Raw genomic sequence first — 16,561 nt, forward strand, 5'->3', positions numbered from 1 at the left:
TGCTCTTATAAAATTGTTTTCATGAATAGCATTAACTTTGGGACCAGGAGAAGTCTATTACATGAATATTCAAATTCTCTATTTAAATCCTGAAAGGATCCACCATCTCAAAACTATTTTCAAAGTCTATTTATTTGAGACACCACTCCACTTTCATTTTCAGCTATAACTAATACCTTAAATACCATCAGAACCAAGACCATTCAACATCATTGCCCCTAATCCTTTTTTTTTTTTTCAAATAGCAAACTTGAACACAACTGTAATTCTTTTAAGAATCTTTATTGAAGTTTTTCTTAACAATTTAGTCTGTTGGACCTCAATGCAGTTTATAAAAAAACTTCAGTATAGTTTCATATAAACTGCAACCAAAAAAGTAATTCACTTTGTCAAAGAAGTTATCTGAAGTTGCAAGGTATTTTTTGTAATAGGTAGAACAGTAAAATGTAAGCATGCTCTCGGATGCAGGTGCTCCTGTGTACTACGGAGTTACTTTGAAGAGCTTGCTAAGATCTGCAGGCAGTTTATGGAATGCATTTATTTTCTCCACAATTTAGGTACATGAGAATCAAACTGATATTTATGAATAAAGTATTTTTCTCAAAAAAGTTGAGGCAGCTTTTGTTGAATGCTATCTGTGTGGGTACACTGGCTACACCTCGAACTGTACTAAGAGAAACAGACAGCCAGGAGTCCATGTTCATGCTGAAACTTGAAAAATTCCTCCACAAGTGTTGAGTTCCAAGAAAAGGGAGAGGATAAAACACTATGCACAGTTTTTCATCGTCTTACGTTAACAAGACACACCAAGAAACTTCGCATAAGGAGGGAGCAAATTCCCTTCACGGCCTTCAGTCAAGGTCAGTGGTGTCCAGAGTGGAGGAGGGTGGAAGTGGAGCGAGCCTAGACGAAATAAAGCTTAAGTCTACGTCTCATGCATAGGTGCCCTTGTTCTGTCCCCGACTGTTTCTCAGACATCCGAATTGGAACTGAGGTTTGTTAACCTGGGGTCTGCATTGATTTCGTATCTGTAGTGATACCCTTCCATGTGATCCCTGCAGGCATCTCTGATGTTATGCATCCACTTCTTTATCCCCTTGCGGTTCAAATACAAAACCAGTAGGAAGATGGCGCCTATCAGGGCTAAGACAATACCTAGGAAGACATAAGAAGTCTGCAGGGATGGAGGGAGGATAGGGTCACAGTCCAGGTGGGAGCTGTTGAGTTCCAAGAGGGCCCGATTCCTCATTTTCTCCGGGAATGCACAGGTGAGCCCGGCTTTGCCCGGCACCACCTCTGTCTCCTTGAGCCAGGCCACCATGTCTGCCATGTGACAATCGCAGACCCAGGGGTTGTTGTCCAGGAAGACCCGGACGTGGGGCAGGCTCTGCAGCTCCGCCAGGGTGGCGTTGTGAAGGACCTTGAGGGCGTTGTCCTCCAGGTGGAGGCTCTCCAAGTGCGTCAGGTTGCGGAAGGACACGTAGGTGAGGCTCACCAGGGAGTTGTTGCGCAGGTCCAGGTGCCGGAGGCCGGGTAGCTGGGCCAGGACGTCGCGAGGCAAGTAGAGGAAGCGGTTGCCGGCCAGCTCCAGGCACTGCAGCCCGCGAAGCGCGCGGCCCGCTCGGAGGGCAGCCGCCACCATGCCCTCGAAGCTCCGGTTCTGCCGCCGGTCGTCGGGGGGCACGATGTGGTTCAGCATCAGCTCCACCAGGGGGCTGGGGCCCGAGCGGCTGGCGTCGCTGCCCGCGAAGGCGAAGGCGCTGAGGTTGCCCAGCGGGTTGTGGCTGAGGTCGAGCTGGCGCAGGCTGGGCAGGTGCTCGAAGGCGCCGGCGCACACCTCCCGCAGGCTGCTGCCGCTCAGGTTGAGCGCGGCCAGCTCGGCCAGCGGCGGCCGGCGGGCGAAGGCGCCGGGGGGCAGCACCGCCAGCTGGTTGCCCGTGAGGAAGAGGTTGCGCACGTAGGGGGGCAGGTCCGCGGGCACCTCGGTCAGGTTGCGGTTAACGCACTTGACCGTGCGCGCCGCCTCCGAGCACTCGCAAGGCTGGGGGCACTGGCCCGGCAGCGGGGGCGGGGCGGACGCCGCGGAGGCCGGCGGCGACGTGGAGGCGGCGGCGGAGGGCGCCCAGGAGGTGAGCGAGGACGAGGAGACCCAGCCCAGGAGCACCAGCGCCAGCCGCGCCAGCCGCAACCGCCCGTCCCCGGCGGCGGGGCCCCGGGAGCACCCCCCAGGCATCGCGGCGCGGCGCGGCGCTCCCCGGAGCTGGGCTGGGACGGCGCCCGCTCCGAAGGCTCAGGGCTGGGGCCGGAGGGCGCGCGCCGGCCCGAAGCGGCAGGAGAAAACTTTCCTCGCGTGGGAGCGCAGGAGGGAGGGACCCCGAGTCACCCGGCGCCCCCTGCCGGGGTCGGCTCCCCGCCCCTGCCCTCTCCAGAAAGTACGCACGGCGGGCGCGTCGGGGCTCTCGGCTCGGCGCTCCTCCTCCTCCCGCTCGTCTTCCAGCCGCCGCCCCGGGGCCACCTCCCGGCCTCTCTAGTTGGCGCCGCACGCTCGGTCTGCTCCGGGACCTGGGGCAGGCGGGAGAGAGGCGTGAGGCGGGAGGCGGGAGGCGCGGCGGCGGCCGCAGCTCCCCCGAGCGCGGGACCCGGGCTCTCCCAGCCAAGTCGCCCCACTCGGTCCCCGGCACCTCCCCGCGAAAGCCCGTCCGGGTCCCCCCCCCCCCCCCGGTTCCACGCACATGCTTACCCGGGAGAGGGGTGCGCGTCCCGGGGCACCCAGCGTAAAGCCTTCCTTCCGCCCAGGCCCACACTGCATATATATACACACACCCCCTTCCAGCCGCCCGCCCTCCTCCCCTCCCGAGCGGTTCGCCCCCCCCCCCCCCCGGTCTAACTTCTCGCTAAATCCCCAGCGCCTTCCCGACCAAACTTCCCACTCTCCCAGCTCCTGCCCCCGCCGCCCCCCCACCCCCGGCGACCTGCCTTCCGGGGTCTCCGCCCCCGCCCCCGCCCGGACCTCTCCTCCCCGGTCCAGGTTTGGAGGAGAGGGAAGTTTCAGGTTACAGGAGTCTTTTGATCTCTTTTGGTACCTTCCCGGATTAGCAGGAAGTGGAGGACCCAGCAGCTGTCGCCGCCCCCTCCTCCTCCCCCCTCCCTCCCCTCTCCCCCTCCCCCCTCCCCGGGCCGCGCCCCCGCTAGCCCCTCGGATCCCGGAGGGGGGTTCGAGTCCGCTCCGAGGAGGAGGGGAGACGCCGCGAACAAAGCGGCCGTGGGACCCCGGAGCTACCTACTCTCCCTGCAGAGGGCGGGGGGTGCCCGCGCCGCCCGGGGTGCGCCTCCGCCGCGGGCTCCCCGCCGCTCGCCTCCGAAGACCACGCCGTCCGCCCCGAGTCTCGGCGACTTCTCCGCTCGGCGCGGCGCTGCGGGCGCCGACTCTCCTCGCACCCCAGCCCCTGGCCCAACCTCCGCAGCTGGGAAAAACCAAGCCGGGGGGCGGGGGAGGGCCGGGCCTGCCGGAGGCGTTTCCCCCCGCGCCGCCCACCCGCCAGCGCGCAGCCCGGGGGTTGAAGGAAGGACTCTGGGGTGGAGGGGGGCACCTGGGCCGCGCGCTTCCTCCTGGTGAAAATTAACGAGGAATGTGTCGGAAAAGGTGAGGGGATCCCTCTCTCCCCCCCCTCCCCTGTATCCTTTGGTGGTTCCTCATTTTGCCTACTGTATTTACCTTGGACACGAAGAAAACCGCGGGTGAATCTCGTGGAGTTCACCCTGATTTTAGGGACCTAGGGCCGCAAGGAGATAGATTTAGGGGTGACAGCGCAACGCGAAGCCGCGACATCAAGAAAGGAGCAGAAAAGCTACAGCGGCGGCAGCAAAACGCCCAGCAAGCTGCAAGGGAGCTTCAGAAAGTCTCCCACCAAAGTGCTGCTTACATGCCTACTTGAGGTTTAGGTGTAATTATGCGGCCCCACCTGTCCCGTCCTGCCTAGCCCCCCCCCCCCCCCACTTCTTGGATAGTCACGGAACTTCAGAACGGAGAGAGCCAACTTTAAAGGGGTGGGGGAGGATGGGGGAGACAAGATTCGTTCTTGATTCATTGCCTTTTTTTCTCCCCAAATTAAAAGCAGAGGGAGAAAACAGCAGCCAAAGCATCCTAGAAAGAAAAGGCAAATAGCAATGACTTGAGTCACCCAGGAAAGCGGATGTGGCCCCGGTGTGTCAGCGCAAGTTACTTAAACTGGGAGAGCCCACGCGGCGGAATGGGGGATGGAAAGTGGCCGCTCTTAGAGGACAGAAGTGTGGTCCAGAAGTCTATCCTTCCAGGGGTGCCCGGCCAGAAGGGGGAAGTGGAGAGGATGGAGTCGGGGGAAGGGACAGATTGACTCTACCTGGAGGAGCAGATACATCGGAGGGCTTTAGGGTCCTGAAGGCTCCACCCTTGCTCTCTCAAGGACTCTGTATTCCCAGAATTTTCCTGAGAGGGTGAGAAGGTGCTGGTAGTCCCAGGTTCTTCATTTGAGAGGGAGAATGGCAATTAAAGGAAATAGTTGGGAAAATTAAGTTCTGGAAGGTAATATAAAAAGGAGCAAATAAGGAATGCTGAAGTTTGTGCCTGTGATACGTCCCTGTAGCGTGAAGAAATGCCCCAACCCTCAAGCTGATTCCTGATTACTTTTTAGAAAGAGATAGTCTGCAGAGTCAACAGCAAAAAACGGCCCAGACAAGACCTAGAGGGGTTGGAGTCTGCCGAGATTTGTACAAAAAGCCAGCCTTGCTAATTGGTATCTTCAGGGTTATCTAAGTTTTTTTTTCCCCTCTTATTTTTAAGTGTTTTGCAACAAGAATGTGAAACACTTTGAACAAAGAATCTCAAAAGCTATCTTCATGTTCTGTATCCAGACTGTAGTAGCGGTTACATAATTCTATATGGGTTAAAATTAATTAAATTTTATACACCAAAGAATTGATTTTACTGTATGATAATTTTTAAAACAAAATTAATTACTCAGGGGGGAAATTGTAGCAATGCTTTGGCGTGGTATGAACTCTGGTTCTGATCCAAAATGCAAGTACTCAAGGAGAATGAGAAGCACTTTAGAATTGGGAAAGGTAAAAAAAAAGAAAAAAAAAGAATTGGGAAAGGTAATACATATTTCTCATCTAATACTCAAATCAACTTGGCAATATCGATGTCATTAGTACTCCTGTCTTGTCTGCTTATTGATGTTGTTACTCTGTTTTACAAATGAAAAAACTGGGGTTCTAGGCCAGTAATAACTAGCATGGACTGAGTGGTATTTCCCTAGCTAAGCCTTGTGATCGCTTTAAAGAAATTATGTCTTATACTCATCGTGGCAGTATTCAGGTAGGTCCTCTTACTCCAGTTGTACAGACAAGAAAATTGAGGCAAAAATAAATTATGTAATTTGTTTGGATGAGTGGTGGATACGGGGGCCCAGAGTCGTCTGCCTCGCCTACATACCCCACATTCCAACTCTAGCAAGATTAAGGAGTTTGTGCGGTCCTGCTCAGCTACACTTTGACAGAACCAAAGCCTCACCCTGGTTCTCTTTCCCCTTTTCTCCTTATTGCTCCCTGCAGCTGGCAGTTGGCTATGGCTGCTAAATTAGGACCCAGAAACTTGGGACCATCTCTAGCTCCCTCATTGACTATTTGCCTTTGTATACCTCTGTTTCTTATTCTGTAAAATAGAACCACTAATAAAACTTTAAGGTATTTGCATTAGAATTGAGATAATATATGTAACACACTTAGCAAAATTGCCTGTTATTATTGTGCCCTCCTGAATTAGTCTCCCTCTCAGGATTTATTGTGCAACTATATATCTTTAAGTATGCTAATGACAAAAGTATAAAGATGAATAGTTTATGGTCCTCTTACAGTAGAATTGCCAGAATTAGCAAACAAAACAAATACAGGGCATCCAGTTAAATTTGAATTTCAGATAAATAATGAATAATTTTTCAGTATAAGTATGTCCTACATAGTATTTGGGATGTATTTAATAGTAAAAAAAAAAATCCATTGTTTACTTGAAATTCTAATTTAACTGGGCATACCCTTATTTGATCTGACAGCCAGGGAACTTGTACCCTGGTGGAAGAAACAGTCACAGAAACTAAAGCTTTCAATGTACAACATTGACTGCAATTTGTTGTGTATCTTTCCAGTCTCCTCTCTCTTGTATATATTTTAATTGTTTCTGCTATTTTTATATGAATGGGATCATAGTGTATGTATTATTCATAAATTTTCTTATTTTAGGACATTCATATATCATTCTATGTCCATACATATAGGTTTGCTTTCTTCTTTTTTAAAGATTGCAAAATATTCCGTGCTTTGAATTGTTATACCACATTTTTTAAATCGCCTTATTGAAAGACATTTAGATCAGTAACTGAACTGCTTTTTAAAGAAGTTTCCTTCAAGTGAGAAAAGCTTAGTATGATCCATTATATTTGGATTGTCTTAAGCATTTAATTATCTTAAATTATCATATTTGCCTTACTCCTGACAGCTTGAAAAATTTTTGTGTGAGATGCTATTTCCATGCTCTAGAGGAGGACAGAAGATTTCAGAGCACATTTGTTCCCCATTTATTCTTTCATTCCAAAATGAAATAAAAGGAGGATCTGAATGTCCTAATGGAGAAGAACCAATTTAGTGTATTTCAATAGGTCACTTTGTAGCCTCCAGGAAAATGTCTCTGTACTATCATTTATTTAGATTGTCTCTACAAGATCTACTTTTCTTCTAATGACCCAAAGGAAAGTCATTAATAAATTGCTGAAATATAGTTGTTAAGTCCTAGGAAGGCAAGGAATAATGTAGTATTAAAAAAAAAAAAAAAAAAAAGGATGATTGATTATGGCCACCCTCATGAGGCAGAGGGAAGCCAAGTAATTCAACATGGACAAACATCAACATAATTTAAGACCACTTAATTTTGGTCTCTGCTTTAAATTAGCAAAATAACTGATAAAAGTAAATAATCTCAAATCTGAAAAATAATCTAAAGCAAAATCAAGTATTGGTGAATAACATCAAGCACATATGTCATAAAACCATGAATCAATACTTTAAACCACAACAAACAACAAAGATATGGGCTTCTTGTCTAAGATATATAAAGAAGGTAAATTAAGTAAAAAATTAAACTAAAGCTAAATTAAGTAAATTATGTAAAGCTAAATAAATTAAGTAAATTATAAACTTGGGTTGGGTCAAAAAGGACATTTTTTTCATGAGTCCCTACAGTGGGGTTTGGAGCTAGTAAAAGAAAAATATAACAAAGATGTTTCCAAATGTATTGGAGTTTAAATAAATACTAAAGAAAGAACAAGGTAGAGTGCCATAGTTGGTGGAGAGGTTAAACTGGATGGAACTATGTGACTCTTCAAGGAAAAATATTGAAAGATAAATATATGGTAATCTGCAGAACTCCAAATAGCTAATATTAGAGGCTCATTCAACTCTGAAAGTGTTTAACTTAAGACTTTTCCATATGGCCTCTACCTCATTGATGTTCTTGAGGTGCAAAGGTAGAGAGCATAAAAATCCCTACTGTCAGATTAAATTCACAGTCTAGTGGCAGAGGCTGACTATCTAACAGTAAGCATGAGGAGAGATTGTCTGGAGAAAGCTTCACTGTAGAAGCAATGCTTGAATAACTTTTTGAATTATTAGTAAGAACTCAGAGACCACAGATGGGCAAGTTGGTAGAAAGACTCAGAGAACTCGTTCAGATCTAGAGAATACATGGGGAAGAGCACAGCACATGTTGGAGGGTGTACAAGGTCAAATTTGAAATACAGTGGGATCAGATTGCTGTTTTCTTTTCTAAAAAGTTTGACTTCATCCCTTATGGTTGGGGAGCCTCTGACCATATTCAGCTAGGAAATGACAGGACCAGATGTGCATTTTAGGAAGATCGCTTTTGCTATCTGTTTGAAAGGTGAAATATGGGCAGAAAAGACTAAGGACAGGGAGAGAAGTTGAGAGATCCAAGTGCTAGTTGTTGCAGAACCTAACTAAAGTAGTGGTAAAAGATTAGCAAGGCAGGAACAGGTTACATAGACCAGTGGTTCTCAACAGAGTGACACTGCCCCTGGTGGACACTTTGAATACTTGTGGAGGCATTTTTTTCTGGCTGTCCCTATGATTGACATTTAGTGTGTAGAGGCTAGGGATAATATGCAATGAAAAGTTGTTCTGCTACCTACATGGCATTCCAATATCCACCTAGACATTCTTGTAGATGAAAAACCAGATTATAATTATCTCAGCCTAGAAACAACTCCATTTTACATTGAAACTGCAAGTATTTATAGTTATATTGTTTTGTTTGGAACTTTACAAAATTTTATTTCTGACAGCTATGCCACTCATGCTATTTGAATCTCTAATACAACCTACAGTATCAGTTTGCATTTGTAGTTATTGCATCCACGGTGATCTTACTTCAAAATGTCTAATACAAAGAAAAATTATTTTCACTATTTATTTGAATATTGGTCTACTTTCTCTTAATATCAGCCTGTTTATAAATAGGTGGAAGTATATTACCACATTAGGTCTTCTAATATAGTTATGCCCAAACATTTATAGGTTAATATTATTTAATATTTAATTATTCTCCTTTATATTATATTATAGTATATACTTAAAATTTATGTGTGAAGGTAAATTTTATGTAAAGAGGGGTTTCATAAAATACTGGTTTTAAAAAGGAAATACAAGTTTTAAAAATAACCTATACAGATATTTAAGAGCTAGAATCTATAAGTTGTGGCGACTTAGTATGGAGGTAGGAATACAGACCTTTATCATTCGAAAAATTATAACATTTTAAATAATTTCAATATTTTCAGTGATGTCCAGGAGAAATCCTAATAATTCTAGAATGAAGAGTCAAATTTGGCTGTAACAAGCTGAAAAATAGCTAAAGAATAGAATAGTGAATTTTGTTTAAAGAAAAATCTACCTTATTTGGTTGAAATTATTTTTTTCAAAGGAAATTCTGATAAATATTTAAATCAGTGATATTACCTAATACTCTTTTTCTAATGTTAAGTAATTCAACTTTGAAAGTGACATTGAAGCTTTTCCATTTCTCTAGTTCTTGCCCAAACTGGGTTCTAAACCAAAACGGGAATTCAGTCAAGAAATGGGAGCAGTTGTAATTGTATCCACCATCCAAATTCAATTAATTTCAATTAAATTTAATACAGTTCAATAAATGTTTATTAATGTGCTTTTTATTGTGGTACTTACTTTGTCTTCCAAACAGAACCACCTCCAAAGTCAGAAATTCTCCTTTAAAAAATGTCAAATCCTGACACATTGACAGGCAATCTATTGCATGTCCATGGCAGAGGTTCAGCAGACAGACCTAGGCCAAAACCTGACTACAGGACCCAAGCCTCTCTAATGTATTTTATAAGTCTTACTCAGTGAGCTAAAATACATAGGTTAATAAGTTGCCTGCTAGCACTGCTTGAAATATTTGAGGCCAATAAGTGAATATGTATCAGATTCAGTTTAGATCCTGATATAAAAGCCCAAGAAGAGAGAACTAAATATATTATGTATTTTGGAATAGAGATTTATCACATCACCTTGGCAGTGAAAATAAAAATGGAAGTCAAGAGTTTAACTACCGAGACAAAATCAAACCAAGGTCAGTCATATGGCTTGAGCAGTGTGGATGATAGTAGCATAAAGGAGTTGGTACTGAGTGCATGCCAAAGGATGCCTGTACTGAACTTGAACAAAACCTTTTGGAAGGTTGTGTAGCATCATGAAGTACTTGACCCCAAGAACACTGATGTGATGACATTTATGAAGGGATGATCCTCAAAATTGTTTAGCAATCAGAATGGTGCATGCAAACATGGACTAATAAGTGTTTAATAATCAGACAGGGTGCCAATAGGACTTTGTTGGTACAAGTTGCCTGAATGTAAACGTATATAGAATATATAACTATAGGTAGGCAGGTAGGTGATAGATAGATAGATAGATGATAGATAGATAGATAGATAATAGAGTTTTCTGATAATATCAACTACACACCACGGTACGGGCTGACACTCTAAAATTGTTCCATAATTTCTAAGCTTTACCATAGGAACTGGAAGATTTTTTAAAATAAGAAAATAACCAGTTATTATGAATAAGCTGAATTTATTTGTAACTTATTAGATAAATAATTTTGAAGTGTATGATGAGTGCTTCTAGGCACTGTACTGAGAGCTAAGAATGCAATGGTGAATAAAAGAGGCAGGGGCCCTGTTTTCATGAAAACTTATTGTTTCCACAAGTTTATTAAATCAATTATCTGAAGTGTGGGAAATCTAGTTTTCTTTTTGAATTGAATGTAAATATTTTGTTATTAAATATAGAAAACACAGTATAACGAAAATCTGTGTAGTTACTGCTCAGCTTTACAAATTCTAACCTTTGGTTTCTTTTTCGATTTTTTTTTTTTTTAACATTTTATTTATTTATTCATGAGAGACACAGAGAGAGAGAGGCAGAGACACAGACAGAGGGAGAAGCAGGCTCCATGCAGGGAACCCGATGTGGGACTCAATCCCGGGTCTCTAGGATCAGGCCCTGGGCTGAAGGCGGTGCTAAACCGCTGAGCCACCAGGGCTGCCCTCTTTTTCAATTTTCTTTTGCATATAATTAAAGCACCTAACTTGGTAAGTTTTGACTTATGTGTACCCTTGAATAAAGAAAATGAACATATTTATCACCCTCAAAAGTTTCCTCATGACCTTTAATAATCACTCCATCTACATATTACCTCTACCCAAATTCATCCCCATGCAACCATTGATTTCATTTCTATCACTATAGATTAGTTTGAATTTTCTTGAATTTTATATAAATGGAATCACATAGTATGATAACATCCATGTTGTTTTGAGTATCAGTAATTCATTCTTTTTTTTTAACTGAGTAGTATTTTATGGTATGGATATAGGATATTTTGTTTATCCCTTTACTTGTTGATGGATATTAGTTTTGCTTCCAGTTTGGGGCTATCATACATAAGGCTCTGATAAACAATCATGTTCAAATCTTTGTGTGGATACATGCTTTCATTTCACCTGGGTAAATTACAAAAGATGGAATGGTTAAGTCATATGGCAAATTTATTTTTAACTTTTTCAGGAATTGCCAGACTGTTTTCCAGAGTGGTTATATTATTTTATATTACCTCTAGCAGTGAAGATTTCCAGTTGGTCCACATCTTTCTAACACTTGACGTGGCTAAACTTTTTAATTTTAGATATTCTAAAAAGTATGTAGTAGTATCTCATTTTGCTTTTCATTGGTCAGTGATAGTGAGCACCTTTTGATGTTCTTATTTGCCACCTGTGTTATCTTCGTTCATGAAGTGTCTGATCAATTCATTTGTCCATTTTCTAACTGGGGCTGTTTGTTTTCATGGAATTTTTGTTTTTAAAAAAATATTTGTTTATTTATTTATTTGAGGGAGAGAGTGCATGAGGAGGAGCAGAGGGAGAAGGAAAGAGAATCTCAAGCAGAAGTGGAACATGGAGTCAGATTGGGGCTCCATCCCATCCATGACCCTGAGATCATGATCTGAGCCAAAATCAAGAGTCCAACACTTAATTGATTAAACCACCCAGAAGCCCCATGGGACTGAGTTTTAATTAAGAGTTCTTTATATATATATTCTAGCTATTAAGAAATAATAATAAACTAGAACTATGCAACTAGACAAATACTGCTGAAACTCATAATTTAAGAGAAAAGTAAAGAATCCCAGAATCATTTAAGCAAAAAACTGGCATTTGTGAAGGAAGAAAAACTGAACTTATTTCAGAATTTTTTTCTGCTCTAACAATTGCTAGAAGAATTCAGAGCACAAGGAATACCCTGAATTTAAAAAAATAATTTATTTTATTTTTTATTTCTTTACAGATTTATTTATTTATGTATTTATTCATGAGAGACACAGGGAGAGGGAGAAGCAGGCTCCATGCAGGGAACCTGACATAGGACTTGATCCTAGGTTTCCAGGATCACACCCTGGGCCGAAGCTGGTGCTAAACTGCTGAGCCACCCGGGCTGCCCTCAATTTATTTTTTAACATACATAATTCATTTAAACAGTTGAAAATTAAAAAGTAACAAAAAGGTATACAAGGGAAATTCTCTTTCCACTCCTCCTGTCCTTCAGCTATCTGGTTAACCTTTCTATAGGCAACTAACTTTTATCAGCTTTTCTTGTGCATCCTTCTAGTCATGTGCATATTATGCAAATTTATTTTCACAAATGATTGACTACTTCACAGTGTTCTGTATTTAATTTAATTGAACCATAAGTGTCAGAGACTATTTCTTATTACTATAATATAGAACTCTTTTGTGGATAGATGGTATCCATTGCAGTGTATTAGCTATCTATAGCTGTGTAATAAACCATCTCAAAACTCAGTGCCTTGAAACAATTCTTTATGTGTATAGTGTATGCACCTGCAGGATTGTATAATCTGAGTTGGAGTTGGTTGGCAAACTCTGCTAATCTGGGTTTACTCCTGCTTCTAGAAATTGACTGATATGCCCTACTCTAGGCTGGGCCTGACTGAGACGCCTATTTGAACACAGTTCTTCTCCAAATGCCTATGACCTTCCTCCTAAGATGAATGGAGTAGCCGAGGCATGTTCTTCTCTTGACAACTATAGAAGCACAATAGAAGGGAAGCCTAAACCAGGTAAGTCCTTTTCCAAATATTGCCGGCATCACATCTGTCAACATGCTATCAGCCAAAGCAAATCATGTGCTAAGGCTAAAGAGCAGGGAACTACATCCACAGTAGAAGAGCACTACAAAATGATACAGTAAAAGGCTCGTACAGAGGAAAATCTGAAGAAATGGAGCTAGTGTGCAATTTACCACAAACCGATGTGACATAATTTATTTAAACAACCTCATATTAGAAGGTTTTCTGCTTTTTGCTATTACAAGGAGTGCAGCAATGATTAATGAGTATATATATATATACATTATCTTTCACATTTGCCAGTATATCTCTAGGGTAAATCCTTAGAATATGAATATGGGCTTTTGTGATTTTGATAGGTACTGTCAAAGCACCATTCAGAGATTATTGTAACAATTTATATCTTCACCAATAATGTTGGGACTGTGTTATCATTTTTTCATTCCTGCCAACCTTGCACATGAAAATGTAATATTTGTATAGCTCTAATTTGTATTTTTTTAATTATAAGTGAGGTTGACAATCTATATGTTTAAAAATCACAAATATTTATTTTTTAAATCTGTATGTTCATATGTTTTGCCCATTTTGTTCGGATTTTTTTCTTTTCCTAATTGATTTGTATATATTGAAGAAATTAGCACTTTATTTTTTAAATTAAGAGCCCTCAAAAACAATAGCTCCTCTTAATTAAGAACACCAAACAGAATCATAGGCCAGCTAGTTCACAGAGAGAGTCAGTGAAAGAGCAAAGAAGAAACCCAACCCCCCCAAGGTCAAAACACAGATACTGACTTCAAACACTACCCCTGCTTGAATTTGTTAATTTATGCCTTAATCATCTCAGATTGCCATAATAAAATATCATAAATTAGGTGACTTAACCAATATGAATTTATTTCTCATGGTTCTAGAGTTTGGGAAGTCTAAGATCAAGGTGTTGTCAGGGTAGGTTACATGCTGAGGCCTCATATCTTGGCTTGTAGGTAACAACCATCTCTGTATGTCCACGTGACCTTTTCTTTGTGTACAGGCAGAGAGGAAACTCTTCTTCTAAGGACATTAATATTATCATGGACATTATCATCAATGGCTCACCTCCTAATACTATCACATTGAGGCTTCAACATGTGAATTTGTTGGAGGGTGGATGCAACCCCCCATAACATTTAGTTAAAATGTTATTATATAAAGAAAAGAATTCATTTTAATTATAAAAGGTAGTATAAATGCATGTCTCTTATTTTTCTTAACTGATTTAAAACACAATTGTATAAAATACCATGTATACAATTATATGATTAGATAAGAACATATAGAAATATATTTGCCGGGATCCCTGGGTGGCGCAGCGGTTTGGTGCCTGCCTTTGGCCCAGGGCGCGATCCTGGAGACCCGGGATTGAATCACACGTCGGGCTCCCGGTGCATGGAGCCTGCTTCTCCCTCTGCCTGTGTCTCTGCCTCTCTCTCTCTCTCTCTGTGACTATCATAAATAAATAAATTAATTAATTAAAAAATATATATATTTGCCAACAATAGTACAAAGAAGGGTAATGTTAACAAAGTCTTATTGGGCTAAGAAAATGACACTTGATGGTAACTTGAATCCATGGAACATATGCAGAGAACCAAAAAGAGTAAATAAGGTTAATAAAACAAACTCTGTAAATATAAGCTTGTTTTCCTCTCTTTACTTAGCTAGATTAATAGGATAAAATTATACAAAGTAATAATTATAACAATATATTGGTGGGTTAGTAATATACATATATATGTATATATAATGTATATATATAATATGCATAACAATAATAGTCCAAAAGGGAGAGAGAATAGAGTTGTACAGAAGTGATGTTTCTGTATCACACTGTTATTAAGTTTGTATAAATCTAAAGTAGATTCTGATAAGATGTATATAGTAATCCCTAGAGTAATCACAGACAAAATAAATTTTAAAATCATGAAAAAGTAATTATAGTAATTAAAGTATAACTCAAAAAAATATTTATTTAATCCAAAAGAGAGAAATAGGAGGAATAGAAACAAAAAAGACATGAGATAATAGAAAGTAAAAATTTAGAAACTAAAATAGCGGGCATAAATACAATTATATCAATTATAACATTAAATATGAATGGGTTAAATAATCTAATCAAAAGGCAGAGATTGTCAGACCAGATAAGAATACCTGATCCAAGTATATGCTGTCTACAGAAGAAGCATTTTATATTCAAAGATACAAATAGATTGAAAGTAAAAGAATGGAAAAAGGTATATCATGTAAATAGCAACCACAGGGAATCTAGAATGGATAATATAATATAATAAAATATTATCAAACACAGTAGACTAAAATGAAAAATGTTACTAGATATGAAAAGGGCATTTTGTAATGATGAAAGGGTCAGTCTACTAGGACATTATAACAATTATATATGCACCTAACAGTGGGAGCCCCAAAATACATGAAGCAAAAACAAACAAATTGAAAGGAAAAATAGAAAACCTGACAATAGTAATTGAATAACTCAATACCCCCTTTCAATAATGAATAGAACATCTGAGCAGAATATCAACAAAACAAATAGAAACTTGAAAATATATCTAAAATAGACCTAACAGACATAGAATATTCTATGCAACAACATAGAATTCTAACAACAGCAGAATACACATTTGTCTGAGTACATGGAACATTCTCCAGGATAAACTATGTGCTAGGCTCTAAAACAAGCCTCAGTAAATATAAAAGGTTTCAAAATTTAGAAAGTATTTCTCTGATCACACTGGAGAGAAATTAAAGATTAATAACAAAAAGAAATTTGAGATATTCACAAATAATGAGGAAATTAGACTCTACATAACTAAATAACCAATGGGTAAATGAGGAAGTCAAAAGAAAAATTAGAAATTACTTTAGGATGAACAAAAATAAAGATACAACATACTAATAGTGAAAAAATGCAGTTAAAGCAATTCTTAGGAATTAATAGCTGTAAATGTGTATGTTAAAAAAAAACTCAAACGATCTGACATTTCACTTTAGATAGTAGAAAAAAAGAATAAATTAAAATCAAAGCAAGCATAAAGGAGAAAATAATCATTAGAACTCAAAGTAATGAAATAGGTAAAGAAAAATAATAAAGAAAATAAAATATACAGATGGTTCTTCAAAAAGATAAAATTGATAAAACTTTAGTTTAACCAAAAAGAAAGGCTCAAATTACTAAAATCAAGAATGAATGCAGACACATTATTACCAACCTGATAAAAATTGAAAGGATTATGAAAAAAATACTATGAACAATAGTGTTCCAACATAATTTAGATGAATGGAAAAATTCCTAGAAAGACTCAAGCTACTAAAAATGACTCAAAAAGAAATAAGACATCACTGTAATTTATGCTAATGACTTAAAAAAGAATTAATTCTTCACAAATTTTCCAAAAATAGAAGTGAATACTTCCTATTTCATTCAATGATGCCAATATTACCAAATACAGACACCAAAGATGTCACAAGAAAAAATACATGCCAAAATTTCATATGAATATAGATGCAAAAATCCTTTTAAAAAAAGTACTAGGAAACCACATCAACATTATATAAAAAGGTTTACACACTATGACCAGGCAGAATTTACATCCAGGAATACAAGGTTGGCTTAATATCTGAAAACCAATTAATGTAATACACCATATCGTAGGATCAAAAAAAAAAAGAAAAAAGAAAAAAGGACCAACTTGATTGATGCAGAAAAAGCATTTAACAAAAGTTAACACT

At 40.5% G+C, this 16,561-nt stretch overlaps 1 protein-coding gene and 1 long non-coding RNA gene across 5 annotated transcripts; one reads left to right on the plus strand and one right to left on the minus strand.

The window, feature by feature from the left end:
• Positions 1-266: 266 nt before the first annotated feature.
• On the minus strand, positions 267-3,467 carry TPBG (trophoblast glycoprotein). 4 transcript variants are annotated; one of them, XM_077903253.1, is made up of 2 exons: positions 3,281-3,467; positions 267-2,562 (listed from the first exon to the last, which is right to left on the minus strand). In XM_077903253.1, exon 2 carries the CDS (start codon positions 2,231-2,233, stop codon positions 971-973), a length of 1,263 nt encoding a protein of 420 aa, XP_077759379.1. In that variant the 5' UTR covers positions 2,234-2,562; positions 3,281-3,467; the 3' UTR covers positions 267-970. The 4 variants fall into 4 exon arrangements, with proteins under 4 accessions (XP_077759379.1, XP_077759381.1, XP_077759380.1 ...); XM_077903255.1 differs by having other exon boundaries at positions 3,285-3,298; XM_077903254.1 differs by lacking the exon at positions 3,281-3,467 and adding an exon at positions 3,011-3,115.
• Positions 3,201-14,451, plus strand: LOC144317202 (uncharacterized). The gene is made up of 3 exons (XR_013383135.1): positions 3,201-3,643; positions 12,600-12,766; positions 13,809-14,451. It is a non-coding gene; the product is annotated as an uncharacterized LOC144317202 (long non-coding RNA).
• Positions 14,452-16,561: the final 2,110 nt, after the last annotated feature.

Source organism: Canis aureus, chromosome 7 (genome assembly GCF_053574225.1).
Source record: "Canis aureus isolate CA01 chromosome 7, VMU_Caureus_v.1.0, whole genome shotgun sequence".
In the NCBI taxonomy this organism is placed as follows: Eukaryota; Metazoa; Chordata; class Mammalia; order Carnivora; family Canidae; genus Canis; species Canis aureus.